The sequence below is a fragment of the Enhydra lutris genome, unplaced genomic scaffold (assembly GCF_002288905.1).
Source record: "Enhydra lutris kenyoni isolate GAN:26980312 unplaced genomic scaffold, ASM228890v2 scaffoldscaffold503, whole genome shotgun sequence".
Taxonomy (NCBI): domain Eukaryota; kingdom Metazoa; phylum Chordata; class Mammalia; order Carnivora; family Mustelidae; genus Enhydra; species Enhydra lutris.
Window position 1 is genome coordinate 2,610 of NW_019154587.1, and position 13,844 is coordinate 16,453.

General features: G+C 56.7%; 2 protein-coding genes across 2 annotated transcripts; both read left to right on the forward strand.

Annotated features, from left to right (window-relative positions):
- The first annotated feature begins 9,637 nt into the window (after positions 1-9,637).
- On the forward strand, positions 9,638-10,767 carry LOC111140314 (hemoglobin subunit zeta). Its single transcript, XM_022492595.1, has 3 exons — positions 9,638-9,764; positions 10,263-10,467; positions 10,603-10,767. The coding sequence occupies exons 1-3, from the start codon at positions 9,670-9,672 to the stop codon at positions 10,729-10,731; spliced, it is 429 nt and encodes a 142-aa protein (XP_022348303.1). The 5' UTR covers positions 9,638-9,669; the 3' UTR covers positions 10,732-10,767.
- A 730-nt stretch (positions 10,768-11,497) lies between these two features.
- Positions 11,498-12,266, forward strand: LOC111140315 (hemoglobin subunit mu). The gene is made up of 3 exons (XM_022492596.1): positions 11,498-11,604; positions 11,770-11,974; positions 12,084-12,266. The coding sequence occupies exons 1-3, from the start codon at positions 11,513-11,515 to the stop codon at positions 12,210-12,212; spliced, it is 426 nt and encodes a 141-aa protein (XP_022348304.1). The 5' UTR covers positions 11,498-11,512; the 3' UTR covers positions 12,213-12,266.
- Positions 12,267-13,844: the final 1,578 nt, after the last annotated feature.

Sequence of the window (13,844 nt, forward strand, 5' to 3'; positions counted from 1 at the left end):
TTATAGCTCAATGAGTCTGTAAAATAAAACGATGACAAGACAAAACCCTCTCAGATACACTTCACTAAGACTCCCTGATCGTTAGCATTCGCCACGGCTGGCTTCACTCACTTTCTTTCTGAGCCAATTGCAAGTATGATACAGACATGGTTCCCCTTTAATGCCCTTAATATCCCTAAACATTTGGTGAGTTTCCTGAGGTCAGCAAGAGCACTAGACGGCAGAGCCAGAGAATAACCACCCAAATTAGGAGACTAACACTGATCCGAACCCATTAACCCAGAGAGACCTCATCCACACGTGTCCGTTCCAGCAACGTCCTTTCCCCGTCTAGGATCAAACCTTGCCGTTAACTAACTGGAATTTCAGTAAAAATTAAAAGAGAACAAAACATTACCGTAGTCTCCTTTGGTCCTCTCTTCAGTCTTTCCTCGCATGACTGTAATTTTGAAGAGCACTTGCCGGTCTCTTTCGTCATGACCATACTTAGGTGATTCATTTCTGGCAAGAACACTGCAGAAGCAAAGCCGTATCCCCCTTAGGCATCCCCTATGCCCATAACATTGATTTGTCCTTTACTGGTGATGTTCCCCTTGATCACCTAGTTGAAACTGGGTCTGCCAAGTTTCTCCACGACAAAGCAAATTCGTATTTTATGTTTTCTCATGGATAACAAATTTTTTTTAAGATTTTATTTATTTATTTGACAGACAGAGATGACAAGTAGGCAGAGAGGCAGAGAGAGAGGAGGAAGCAGGCTCCCTGCTGAGCAGAAAGCCTGATGCAGGGCTTGATCCCAGGACCCTGGGACCATGACCCGAGCCAAAGACAGAGGCTTAACCCACTGAGCCACCCAGGCGCCCCCAAATTTTTTACAAAGTGATCCGTTGAGACTATGAAAATACCCTGTTCTTTATACAATTTCATGCACCGCTCCCAGCAGCCACTGATGAGCCTGGCCTATACCTGTTGTTGCTACGATGGCGATTCTCCGTCGTTCCCTCTGCAGTTATCAGTAGGCATTCCACTGGAAGGAAAAGCTTTTGCTTCCCATTATCTTTTTGAATATATATCATATTAACTCATTAATTCCCATTTTATCCAGGGGCTTATGATCTATTACCAATCATTATTTATTTTGATCCCCAAAGTGTCCCAGATTCGGACAAACTGACTCATGCGTCCTGCGATGTGCCCTGGCCATCCTTTGGGTGTGCTCGTTTCTGCCATAAGACGCTCCAGAATCACCTTGTGCTTTCCCTTTCCCTGAACCAGCCTGACACCGTCCATATCCCCACGTCATTCGGTTTCTTCCCACTGGAGAGTGAAATTTGGAAAGCAGGATGTCGGGGCTGGATGGGCTCCCTGCTCCTGGGGCGTCACCGCTTCCGGTCCCCCTCAGTGGAAGGAATTAAGAGATATGTTGATATTTACATACACACACGCACACATGAATATCTATCCTAAGTCGGTCCAAGCATGTTAGAAACCATAACCTCACACCAGCATCTCTAGTTACAGTCCAAGGCCACATGGATTCTTCTTGTCTTCTCCCTTTCCATGTCTGTGCCTCCCTCCCACACTAGTGAGAAACCTGGCTCTGGCTGTAACCAAAATAGTGACTTATTTGCTCAGTTTCCTGTATGTTACCAATACCCAACTGAGTCAGCGTATGCCAAGCAGCACCAGTAGCTGATACCATAATTCTGCAACTACATTACTGATTTTGTAGGATAAAAGCAAATAAGTGAAAATACTATGTCACGGGGAACCACTGTTTTCAGCCCAAGTGAAAATAGATGCAAATATAAAAACAATGACATTTTTTTGTTTTAAAACATTTTTTATGGGGTGCCTGGGTGGCTCATGGCTCATGGCTCTGGTCATGATCTCAGGGTCCAGGGATCAAGCCCCATGTCCGGCTTCCCGCTCAACAGGAATCTGCTTGTCTCCTCCTCCCTCTGCCTCACCTCCCCTACTAAAATAACTAAATACATCTTCTTTTTAAAGTTAAAATGTTTTTTATATGCTTTAAACCTTCTTTACTAAAAACTACATAAAGTCTGAATTGGAAATATTGTAAACTCATGTTTTACATATATATATATCATAGTTCTTTTTTAAGTATTTTTTTTTAGATTTTATCTTATTTATTTGACAGAGAGAGACACAGTGAGAGAGGGAACACAAGCAGGCTCCCGCTGAGAAGGGAGCCCGATGCGGGTCTCGATCTCAGGACCCTGGGATCATGACCTGAACCGAAGGCAGAGGCTCGACGACGGAGGCACCCAGGCGCCCCTGTAGTTCATAGTTCTGCCCACGACTGAGATCCTAGAAGAAAGGACACCCAACAGTCACAAGTCACATGGCTCCCAGACCCTGGCTGTGAACACCATCCCTCACGGAAAGGAGCTCAGACTTCCTTGAAGAAATGGCTGATCCCAGGGCCAGGACAGAGAAAGTAATGGTAAGTGTGGAATAGAGTGCGGTTCCAGGAAGCAAGGAAATATTCCCAGAGTGCCGGGGCGTGGAAGGAGGGCGCCCACCAGCCACGTCGGGACGGTCTGAGCATCACAAACTAACGGCTGTAGTTGCTGAAAGCACTGAATAGATTAAACATCCATGATCACACAGCATTAATCAAAAAAGAGAGAGAGACACAGATCGGCCATCGGTAGAGTAGGGATGTGCCCCCACTGACAGCTTACTGTAAAAGTGGGTAAGGAAAATAACCGGGCATAAATCCTACCTTTTAGAGCAACTGTCCTTTGTTGTCCGCTGATGAGGGAGCCCCTGTGCAAAGGAACACCCGCTCTTTGACCCAGAAGCAATCACAGGCCTCCGGTCCTCGATGAGATAACGGTTGCTCAAGCCATGAGAAGAATAGGCTATTTCCACGGTGCCAAAACCGTTGCTCCCAAATTACTAGCTAAGTGCAAGGGGGGAGAGAGGTACCCCTACTTGGAGACACCTGGTGGCCCCCCCCCAACCAAGTGATCACGCCTGGCGTCACCAACACTGGGCGATCTGACAAGAACCTCCTGGAGCCAGGCAGGCCCTCAACGTCAACCAGGACGCTGGCCAGGAGGTTCTTGTTTTCTTGTGATAAAACACACAGAAGCCACATTTACCACCTCACCTATTTGAAAGTGAGAAACGGGGTGGCCTTTAGTCCATTCGCGGTGTTGCTCTGCAGTCGCTTCTACCCATTCCAGAACTTTTCATCACCCCAGACTGAAGCTCCGAGTCCCTCAGGCCCCCGGAGCCACTCTGCTTTCTGTCCCAGCGAATATTTATGTTCTTGGTATCGCATCGAGAGGGAGCCCCGCGTACTCAGCTCTCGTGTGCGGCTTCCTTCGCTCAGTGTCACGTGTCTACGGTGATCTCTGCTGCAGCAGCTGTCAGTACCTCCCTCGTGGCTGGAGATTCTTCCAGATTCTCTGTCCTGTCTGCTGACGGTCGGTGAGGTTGTCTCCACCTTTCGGCCGTGTGAACCGGGGAAGCCATGAACATTCTCGTAGGAGCTTTGTGCAGATGGACGTCCTCCCCTAGCTTGGGACTCGTGCTGACCATGTCTAACCGGTTGAGGAAGCACCAGGCTGTTTACAGACCGGCTGGACCTTTCACACTCCCAGCCGTAGGGCGTGAGGGGTCAGCTTCTCCCCTTCCCCAACAAACCTTGTTATTTTGCTTTTTTAAATATTTTCTATCCCACCGGGTGTGAAAGGGTGCATCACTGTGGTTTTGATGTTTATTTCTCTAACGAGTACCGAGGTAGAGCATCTCCTCATGCGCTCTTTGGATGTCTTTATTAGAGAAAGGTCTACTCAGGTCCTTGCCCATTTTTAAGTTGGGTTGTGTCTGGGTTGTTGAGCCGTAACCATTATTTCTATATTCTGGATACAAGTTCCTTACCATACATGTAGTTTGCAAATAGTCCCTCCCATTCTGTGGGTTGCCTTTTTATTGCCAATAAATTTTAACTTGAGTTCGAGACTTTATTTTTCTAAAGATTTCATTTATTTATTTGAGAGAGAGAGAGAGAGAGAGAGACGGAGAGGGGGGAGGGTCAGAGGGAGAAGCAGACCCTCTGCTGAGCAGGGAGCCTATGGGGGACTCAATCCTGGGACTCCAGGATCATGACCTGAGCCAAAATCAGACGCTTCACCAACCAAGCCGCCCAGAAGCCCTGACTTCCGGCCTTTAGCTCCGACTTCTAGTGTACTGGAAATATACCGATGAAGGACCCATCTAAAAAAAAAAAAAAAAAAACCCACTTCAGGCAAACCAGCAGACCAACCCAAAACAGACCGTGTTCTACGAGACACTTTGCCTGGACTGTTCGAAAATTCACTGATTTTGAGAAAAGGTGGGGTGAGAGGCAGAGCGCTTTCCGATAAGAGAATGAAGGGACAGCTGAACGCCGTGAGCGAACCCGGGTCAGATCTCTGGACAGATCTGGGGATGACTGAGGAAATCCGGCGCGGAAGAATGTGGGGTCACTGAGCCTGGCAGTAAACGTACGGCTGTTTCTGCAAGGACATCGCATCCTGAGAGAGGCCCGCGGAGGCGGGGACGGAGCTCCCAGGTGCCTGCCGCACACGGCCATGAGGTTCAGGAGAAAAGTAAGGCACGTCCTGGTAGATCCCTATGCAGACCAACAAAGCCAACGCGGCAAACGTTCCCCACCGCGGGACGCAGGCGGCGGCAGGACAGGGGGCCACGGGGGGATACGCACGGTGCTGGCTGGAGACCCACCCTCCCTCCGCCCCAGGCGCCCTGCCTCTGCATGCTCCTCTCCAGCAACGCAGGCCCGGCCCTCTGGGGGCCTGTGCCCTTGCCGACTCCCTCTGCTCGCTGCACACTTTCTCGCCCTCGGCGTCTCCTGGCTTACTCTCCCCGCTGCTCAATACTTGCTTAAGTTTGCCTTCCCAGTGATGTCTCCCCCGGCTACTCCATCTAAAACTGCAAACCCTCGCGGTGTCTGGGGGGGCTCCGTGGGGTGGGCGTCTGCCTTCGGCTCGGGTCATGGTCACAGAGTCCTGGGACGAGGCCCCCGTCGGGTTCCCTGCTCAGCGGGGAGCCTGCTTCTCCCTCTCCCTCCGCGCTCTCTGCCTCTCTCTAATAAATACATAAAATCTTTAAAAAATAATAAAAAATAAATAAAATAAAACTGCAACCTCTCAACACCACCACCACGTTCCCCTGTCTCTTCGCTCCTGACGTCAATGCCGTGCAGAGACCACGAGGACACGCCTGGTTGTGGCAGCTCTTTGGCTGGAAGGGGACCACCCAGCGCGGGACATGCTGGGCCTCCGAGCTAGAGAGCTGGGCCTGGTGTTTAGCGATCGGGGCCGAGGAAGCGGGGCTTTGCCCGCGACGGGATGCTGCTGAGAAGTGGGAGTAGCCCTGTGATCCCGTAGCTTGAAACTCCTCACCTAGAAGCCTTCTCTGCCAGGACGGGGGTGCTGGGCTCGCCTGCGGTTCCTCCGTGCTCACCTGGGGCTTTGGTCCTCACGGTCACAGGAGGACGCGGGCGGTGGGGCGGCAGCCCGGGGTCAGGGTCGTCGCTGCTGCGCCTGCCTGCTGCGCGCTCTCTGTATTGTACGGCTTCGGCTCTAGAACGGAGGCTCTGGCCAGCATGGGTTTCTGTCCCTGGGTCCAGTGCTGCGCCCCCAGCTGTTAGAGCCGGCCTGGCTCAGGGCGGGGTCGGATGCCACCTGCAAAGGTGCCACGGAGCTTCCGGGGCTTTCAGGAGCCTGCCGGAGATGGTTCTGGCTCCTTGCCTGGTGTTAGGGTCTGGGGGTTCTCAGGGCCACAGAGAGACTCTGTTCTGAGGGGCGGTGCCCAAGGTGGGACCCCCTTCTCCAGGGTGGACATGGGCCCAGAAGGACTCCTGCCCAGGAGCACGGGAGTGGGGTATACGGGGTGGTCCCACACGCCTGGCTGCCCAGGAGCTGCCCGCCAGGAGCGGGCCTTTGGCATCGGCAAACAGAGGCCCAAGGCTGAGTATCCTGTGGGTTTTGTGACTGTGCCCAACCTCTCCTCCACTCTGGACCTCAGTTTCCACTGGGCCCCAGACAACCCCAGGGATCCTTCCCACCTAAAACAACCAGTGCCTGTTTGTTCCGGTGGCTCTGGAGACTCAAACGTGTGGGCAGCCCCATGAGGGCAGGAGGGAGCCCAGGCCTGCACACCGTGAGTCCCCCCAATCCTCTCTACAGCCTCCATTTGGTCTGGAGATCCTTCCTGGGAGGGATTTCCAAGGGAAGGGTTGGCAGTCTCCTGTGGGTCCTCTCTGTAGCTCGGGGCCTGAATGCTGTCCTCATCCTCTGTGAAGACGCGGAAGGCATTTCTGCTGCACTTCAGCCGTGCTCGCCGGGACGGCGCCGGCACCCGGCCAGCAAGGGCCCCCACGGTGAGCCTCCAATGCCTACTTGTGGTTTCAGACTTAGCTTCCCAGATGGCTGGCTCCAGCGGGCCCCACGGGCCGGTTGTGACAGGTACGCACACGCTGGTCCGCAGGACACGAAGACGCGTTTCCGGGGTAATTCGGAAGGAAGGAATTCGAAGAATTCCAGGGTAATTCTTCGCGAAAGGAAGAAAACACAAGCGAGTGTGCCTGGTAAGATGTAAGTAACGTCCATTCACCTCCTAGTCTGCAAACTCCCTCAAGGGGTCTCAAGGACCATGCGTCGTCTCTATGAACAGACAAGGCAGCTTTTAGGAAGGCTTTAAGGACACAGCGCTAACCGGCCCCGTCTTGGGGACACGGGACCCTGGCAGCCCCAGACGTTGAAATGGGGGAATGATACCCCACTGAGCTCTCAGGCATAGTTTCATGGTCACACACACACACGTTTGTTGGTGATCTCTATGCCCAGCATGGGCCTCAGCTCACACCCCAGGATCAAGAGCTGCATGTTGAGGGCACCTGAGTGGCTCAGTCCGTCAAGCATCAGACTCTTGGTTTCTGCTCAGGTCGTGACCTCAGGGTCATGAAATCGGCTCCACACTCAACGCAGAGTGTGCATGACACTCTCCGTCTCCGTCTGTCCCTCCTGCTTGCTCTCTCTCTCTCTCTCTCAAATAAATAAATCTCTTTGAAAACAAGAGTTGCGTGCTCTATGGGCTGAGCCAGCCAGGCGCCCCCTAACACATATGTTCCTAATTCGTGGGAAAAGTCCTAGGAAATCATGGAAGGGTTATCTCTGAAGGTAAGTAGGTGAGAAGGGAAATTTTTTTTTTTGAAATTTTGTTTTTTAAGCTGTACTTTTTCAAAAAAGATTTTATTTATTTGTTAGAGGGAGAGAGTGCAAGAGGCTTAACCAGCTGAGCCACCCAAGTGTCCCTTTAAGCTGTCCTCTTGTCAGGATTGCTGTTACAATGAACATGTTTAATTAAGGGGCCCCCCGGGCGGCTCAGTCGGTTGGGCGGCTGCCTTGGGCTCGGGTCAGGATTCCAGAGTGGCACTCACTGTGGGACTCATTGTGGGACTGGATCCCAGGATTATGACCTCAGCTGAAGGCAGCCACCTGACTGACTGAGGCTCCCTGCCCAGTGCCCTATTTTTTAAAGATTTTAGGGACACCTGGGTGGCTCGGGGGTTAAGCCTCTGCCTTCGGCTCAGGTCATGATCTCAGGGTCCTGGGATCGAGCCCCGCATCGGGCTCTCTGCTCAGCGGGGAACCTGCTTCCCCTTCTCTCTCTGCCTGCCTCTCTGTCTACTTGTGATCTCTCTCTGTCAAATAAATAAATAAAATCTTTTAAAAAAAAAGAAAAAAGAAAAAAAAGCAAGCTTTGGAGAGGAAGTTGGAGATTGGAGATTTGCTGGCCAGCAAAAAGGAACCCAGAGAGTCAAACCATCATGTGGGCAACGGCTCAATCCCACGGGCAAACCGAAGGGGTCACCCTGAACGCCGCCAGGCCGCGGAGACGCGCAGCCACCCCGTGAGGGCTGGCCCAGCCCAGGAGCAGAACTGACGTGGAGGCCTGGGGAGCCCCACCGGGTACTCTCCGGAAGGCAGCCCCGGGGGCCAGCACGGGGGATGTGGGACAGGGGGAGTCAGCTGAGGAAACTGGGGCCTCCCCACCGGACTCAGGCCTGGACTCTGGGATCCGCCTGGAGGCCCCAACTCCCTGCTCATACCAAGACAGGGTGAGGTCGGGGACTGCCCCACTCAGGTGCCCCCTCATGGCACGGGATGGGCTTAGTAACGAGGACTGTGTGGGAGCCCGGTGAAAACACAGGGGCGCACAGGCAAACAGAGGAGAGTAACTCTAAGCCTCATCCCTGAGGGGTCAGGGCCATTACCGTTGTGCTGCAGTTGTGTTCAGCCTTTGTTTCTGTGGAAAAATATTGTCAGAGACGCTGGGGGCGGGGGCGGGGGGGCGGGGGCTCGGTTGGTGGAGAGACTCTCAGGGTCCTTTGATCGAGCTCCGTGTCAGGCTCCGAGCTCCTCCACAAGTCTGCGAGTCTGCGTCAGATGCTCTCTCCCTCTGTCTCTCTCTCTCTCACATAATAAATCAATTAATCTTAAAATTCCTATATTTCTTCTTTTGAAAAAGATTGATTGACTAATGGATTGATTTGACAGAGAAGGAGCACAGGCAAGGGGAGCTGTGGAGGGAGAGGGGGAAGCCGGCTCCCCGGCTCCCCACTGAGCAGAAGCCCCACTCTGACCTTGACCCCAGGACCCCAGGATCATGACCCAAGCTGAAGGCAGACACTTACCCAACTGAGCCGCGCAGGTGCTCCTAAAGAAATATTCTTGTATTTCAAAAAAGGTGTGCTTGTGAGGAAATGACTATGTTAAATTTTAAGAATCAAGCTATAACTTAACTTAAAATACTTGCCTAAAAATGTACCCTTTGCAAGAACACATACTAACTAAAGGAACTAGTTAAGCACATTAGAACAGTTGCCTTACGGGGGAGGGGGAAAGGGGATACAAAACGCTAGGAGGGCGAGGAGACACAGTAGAGGCTGTGATGGAAACGGGGCAGGGGAACCGCAGGCTCCTGTAGTCCCAGGCTCTGCGTCAGGAGCCCAGCCTCCCCCCGGCCCGGGGACCCAGAAGGGGGAGTCCCCCTGGTCAGGATTCTGGGGGAGAAGAACTTCATCTGGGTGGGGCAGAGGCTACAGAGCAGTGTCTGAAGCCAAGACTGCTACTCGCACCCTGTGACAGCTGGCCTCAGTTTCCCTCTGTGGACCTTGGTTCCGTCCTCCGCAAACTGTAAACGAGGCGGCAGGGGAGAGGCGCCAGCACAGGAAGGAGGGGGAGTGCTTCTGTGAGAGCCTGAGGCATTCTAGGTCACCTTCCACCACAAGGACAGGGGTCGGGGACAAGGGCTGTGGAGGCCAGTCCGGGGGCTGGGCTGACATGTGGACTCTCCACCCAGGCTTGGCCCCTATCTCCCTGCAATGTGGACTCTAGCTGTGTCCCCGTCGGGGAGGTTGGAGTGAGAGCCCCTCAGGGGCCCGGCCACCAGGCCCTGACCACCCATCCTCGCTGGGTCTGATAAGAGACCCCACCCCCACAGCCCTGTCCCCTCTCCAGACCAACAGCCACAGCCTGGCCCCCACCCAGCCTCCCTGTGTATAAAGGGATCCTGGGGGGGTGAGCCCCACAGAGGCTAGTCCTGAGCACGCCCAGCTCCGCTACCACCATGTCTCTGACCAAGGCCGAGAGGACCGTCATCCTGTCCATGTGGGACAAGATCTCCACCCAGGCCGATGCCATTGGCACCCAGGCCCTGGAGAGGTGAGTGGCGCCCCGTGGGCTGGCACAGAGCCAGGGAGGACACAGTGTGGGGTTAGGGAGGACAGGGCCCAGCACGGAGGGACCACAGAGGAGGGGGTCGACACTCGGGGAGCAGAAAGAGGAGGTAGACGGAGAGGGCGCGTGGCTGTGAGACTGTCTTTTGCGCTGGGCCCAGCGCCCAGGTGTCCACAAACATCGCTGGAAGGAATCAGTGAAGGAATGAACGGGTTGCCCAGCGAGGGGACGGTGAGGGTGGGATTCCACCGTGCCCTGTCTGAGCCTGGGGTAAGAGGGGAAGCGGCAATGGGGATCCCGTCCTTGTGTAAAATTATAACATCGTATTCAACGTGAATGGTTTGCGTTAATGTTTATGTCTTGAAATGCTGCCTTCAAGTATGACTTCTCCAGGCCGCTGGCCTTTTCAAGGCCCGGTAAGCTTGGCGCCCGAGGCGCACACGCGCTGGCCTTACCAGGTGTGGCTGTCGCCCCTGCCCGCAGGCTCTTCGCCAGCTACCCCCAGACCAAGACCTACTTCCCGCACTTCGACCTGCACCCGGGCTCCGCGCACCTGCGCATGCACGGCGCCAAGGTGGTGGCCGCCCTGGGCGAGGCGGTCAAGAGCATCGACAACATCGGGGGCGCCCTGGCCAAGCTGAGCGAGCTGCACGCCTACATTCTGCGTGTGGACCCGGTCAACTTCAAGGTGGGCGCGGGGCTGGGGTCCCGGGGGGGGGGCGAGGGGCGCGGGCAGCCGCGGGGTGTGGGCTGCGGGGTCTCCGTCCCCCCCAGCACCCCCACCCGCACCGGCCGCTCACGGGGCCGCGCTCCCGCCCCTCAGCTCCTGTCGCACTGTCTGCTGGTCACCGTGGCCTCGCACTTCCCCGCCGACTTCACCGCCGACGCCCACACCGCCTGGGACAAGTTCCTGTCCATCGTGTCGGCCGTCCTGACCGAGAAGTACCGCTGAGCGCAGCCGCCCGACCGAGGGCAGGCTGCCGCCCCTTCCCTGCCCCTGAACCTTCCATAATTCCTCCGCGGATTCTCCAATAAATGGATGAGGAGGAAGTGGCTCTTGCGTTCTCAGTATTGGCGGGAAAGAGGGGAGTGAAAGAAAGCGGGAGCTGCAGGAATGCGGTCGACCCCAGGGTCACCACCGGCTTAAAGCCACCGAAAGGATGCTCTGGGGCGATGCCTACACACGAGTCGGGGAGAGGCAAAGCAGCGCAGGCTGGCCCATGCGGTTCTCAGGCCAGAGAGGGCTTGCTCCTCTCCTGCCGCCCAAATCGCCCAACGGTTGCTTTACTCAGCGCGCTGCAGGCGTGTGCGCCCTCGGGGGGGCTTTTCCTCACAGCCTGATGTCACAGCTCCCGCGCTGCTGGGCCCCATGCTAGGACCCCCGCCCCCGCCCCGTCCCTGCGCGGCGCTCTTTCCCCAGTCCTTCCACCGGCTGTCTCCTGGACAGGCCCTCACTTTGCCCGCACGGGGGTTATTCCAGATCCTGCTGATGTCTGCAGCAAAAGCGCGCACGCACAGCGCGTGAGTCCGTGCGGGTAACACCCCCCGCCCCGGGCGGCGGCCTCCGCGGCCACAGGGACCTAGCCTGGAGACGCTTCCCGGTGCCGGCCGAGGGTCGCCGCGCTCCGGCCGCCGTCCCGCAGATAAGGGCAGGCGGGGCGCCTGGGGTGTGGGGAGGCTATAAGGAGGCCGGCCCGGCGGGAGGGGCCCCCAGAGCACGCCCCGCCAACGCCATGCTCAGCGCCCAAGAGCGCGCCCAGGTCGCGCAGGTCTGGGACCTGATCGCCGGCCACGAGGCGTCCTTTGGGGCGGAGCTGCTGCTCAGGTGGGTTGAGGCGGGGTTTCCAGGATCGCAGGGGGGCGGTGCCAGGGGTTTGGGGCCTGAGTCGGAGGAGGGGCCGAGGTGGGGGGCTTCCGGGTGTCTGGGCAGTGCAGGCGCGGGAAGGACCCCACGCGGCCGCCCTCCTCACTCACCCACCTGCTCCGTCAGGCTCTTCACGGTCTACCCCAGCACCAAGGTCTACTTCAAGCACCTGGGCTTCTGCCCTGACGAGACTCAGCTGCTGACCCACGGACAACGCATGCTCGAGGCGGTGGGCGTGGCCGTGCGACACATGGACAACCTGCGCGCGGTCCTGAGTCCGCTCGCCGACCTGCACGCGCAAGTGCTCCGCGTGGACCCCTCCAACTTCCCTGTGAGCCCGCCCGGGCCCCCGTAGGGTTCGCGCGCGCGCGCAGCCGGGGTTGGGGCTGGAGAGGGAATCGGCAAAGGCAGCGCCCCTTCATCCGCCCCTTCTCCCGCAGCTGCTGATCCAGTGTTTCCAGGTGGTGCTGGCCTCCCACCTGCAGGGCGAGTTCACCGTAGAGATGCAGGCGGCGTGGGATAAATTCTTGACGGGCGTGTCGGTGGTGCTGACCGAGAAGTACCGCTGAGTCCTCCGCCCCGCGGGCTTCCGTCTCTGCATGTCAATAAACAGGCTCCAACGGAGGGACCGTGCGCTTGTGTGGTCTTTGGGGACCGGGTAGGCTGAGGTTATTGTGCCTGGCCAGAAAGCTCCGGGTCGGGTGTGGAGCCACCTGGAATCTTAGGGCGCGATCCCGGACCTTTGCGCACAAGGGAACAGGGGCCAGGGACTCAAATGGGGACGGTTCCAGGGTTGACAATCCCGGGTCTGGACAGGGTGTGGATCCCCAAAACCTTGAACAGAACAAGTCCCCTCTGGTGATGGGGAAATGGGGGGAGGGGACAAATGGGAGCTAAGAGGAAGGAGGTTATCCGGGTGCAGTTCGTTTCCAACACACCCGCTGTGACACACCGTTCACAAAGCACGTTTGCATTCACCCATTCCTCCGTTCTCCCTCCATGCCCTCCCGCTGGGAGCCACTCCCGGGACTCCTCGCCTCTTTTGCAGACAAATGCAGGCACCGAGGCCAAGGGTCAAGTTCCTGGCAGGGGGTCAGAGGTAGGGGCCAGGACCCCGCCGACTTCTCTTTCTTCCCTCCCCTTGACGCTCAGTCTGCAGGGAACATTGCCCCAGCCAAGTTAGCCCCTCCCTCTGAATCTCCTGGGGCGGGGTTCTGGGGAACGAGCTCCTGACCGCCAGGATCAGGCAGACACCCCGACCACACAACGGCTCTGTGATACCGGACATGTCCAGGAGCAGTCTGAGCCTAATGCATCCGACGTAAACACAAACAGAAAGCTGATGCCGTGCTGGCTCTTTGAAATAATTTATTAGACCATAAAGCAGGGTCAGCACCCGGCAGGCCCAGGGTCCCCCAACTTCCACTACAACGTTCCTTTCAGTCTCTGCGGGTCCCCCAACCAAGGCGTTCCTCTCCTTTACCTCCAGACCCAGTCCCCAGGGTCAGTCTCTCCCCTCTGCGGCATGAGGGGGGGGGGGCAGGAATCCTAGCACTCTATGGAGAACCTTCTCTGACAAGGGAATGAGGCCAGGGAGTGGGGACCCCAGGAGCTCACCTGACTCTGAATGAGGAAGGTTCCCTGCTGAAAATCTCTGCCGGCGCAGGGAGCACTGAGCCCCACCTGGCCGGACGTGCCCAAGTCCGAAGAATGCCAGAGGGTAAGCTCTGACTTGTGGGAAATTACCCACCCTACCTGGCTGTGCCTGCGCCTGTTACCCGACGGTGGCCAAGAATCCCTGCCCACCATGAGGGGAAGGAGGGCTTGGAGCACCTGATCCCACATTATCTCCCTCACCCCCACTGTTTACACGGACTGTCTACAGCTCTTGGTCCTGGGGAAAGTTCGGTGCGGAAGCAGCTTGTTTCACTTCGGAAAATGTGCTCTCCTTCCCGACCAGCAAATACCCCAGGTGCCGAGCCAAAAGCCGGAGCCTGTGGGGTGGGTCGGGAACCTGTATGGGCTCCCCGGAACCACAGGAGAGGAAATGGAGGTGCCCTACAGAACTGGATCCCGGTCTGGGCGGGGCAGAGAGAGTGAAGGCGGCCTTGGGACCCCCGCCAGCGCTCGCCGGGAACACCTCCTGGCACCGGGCCAGCCAATGAGCGCGGGCCGGGAGGGCGCGCCCCTCGCGCCCCAGG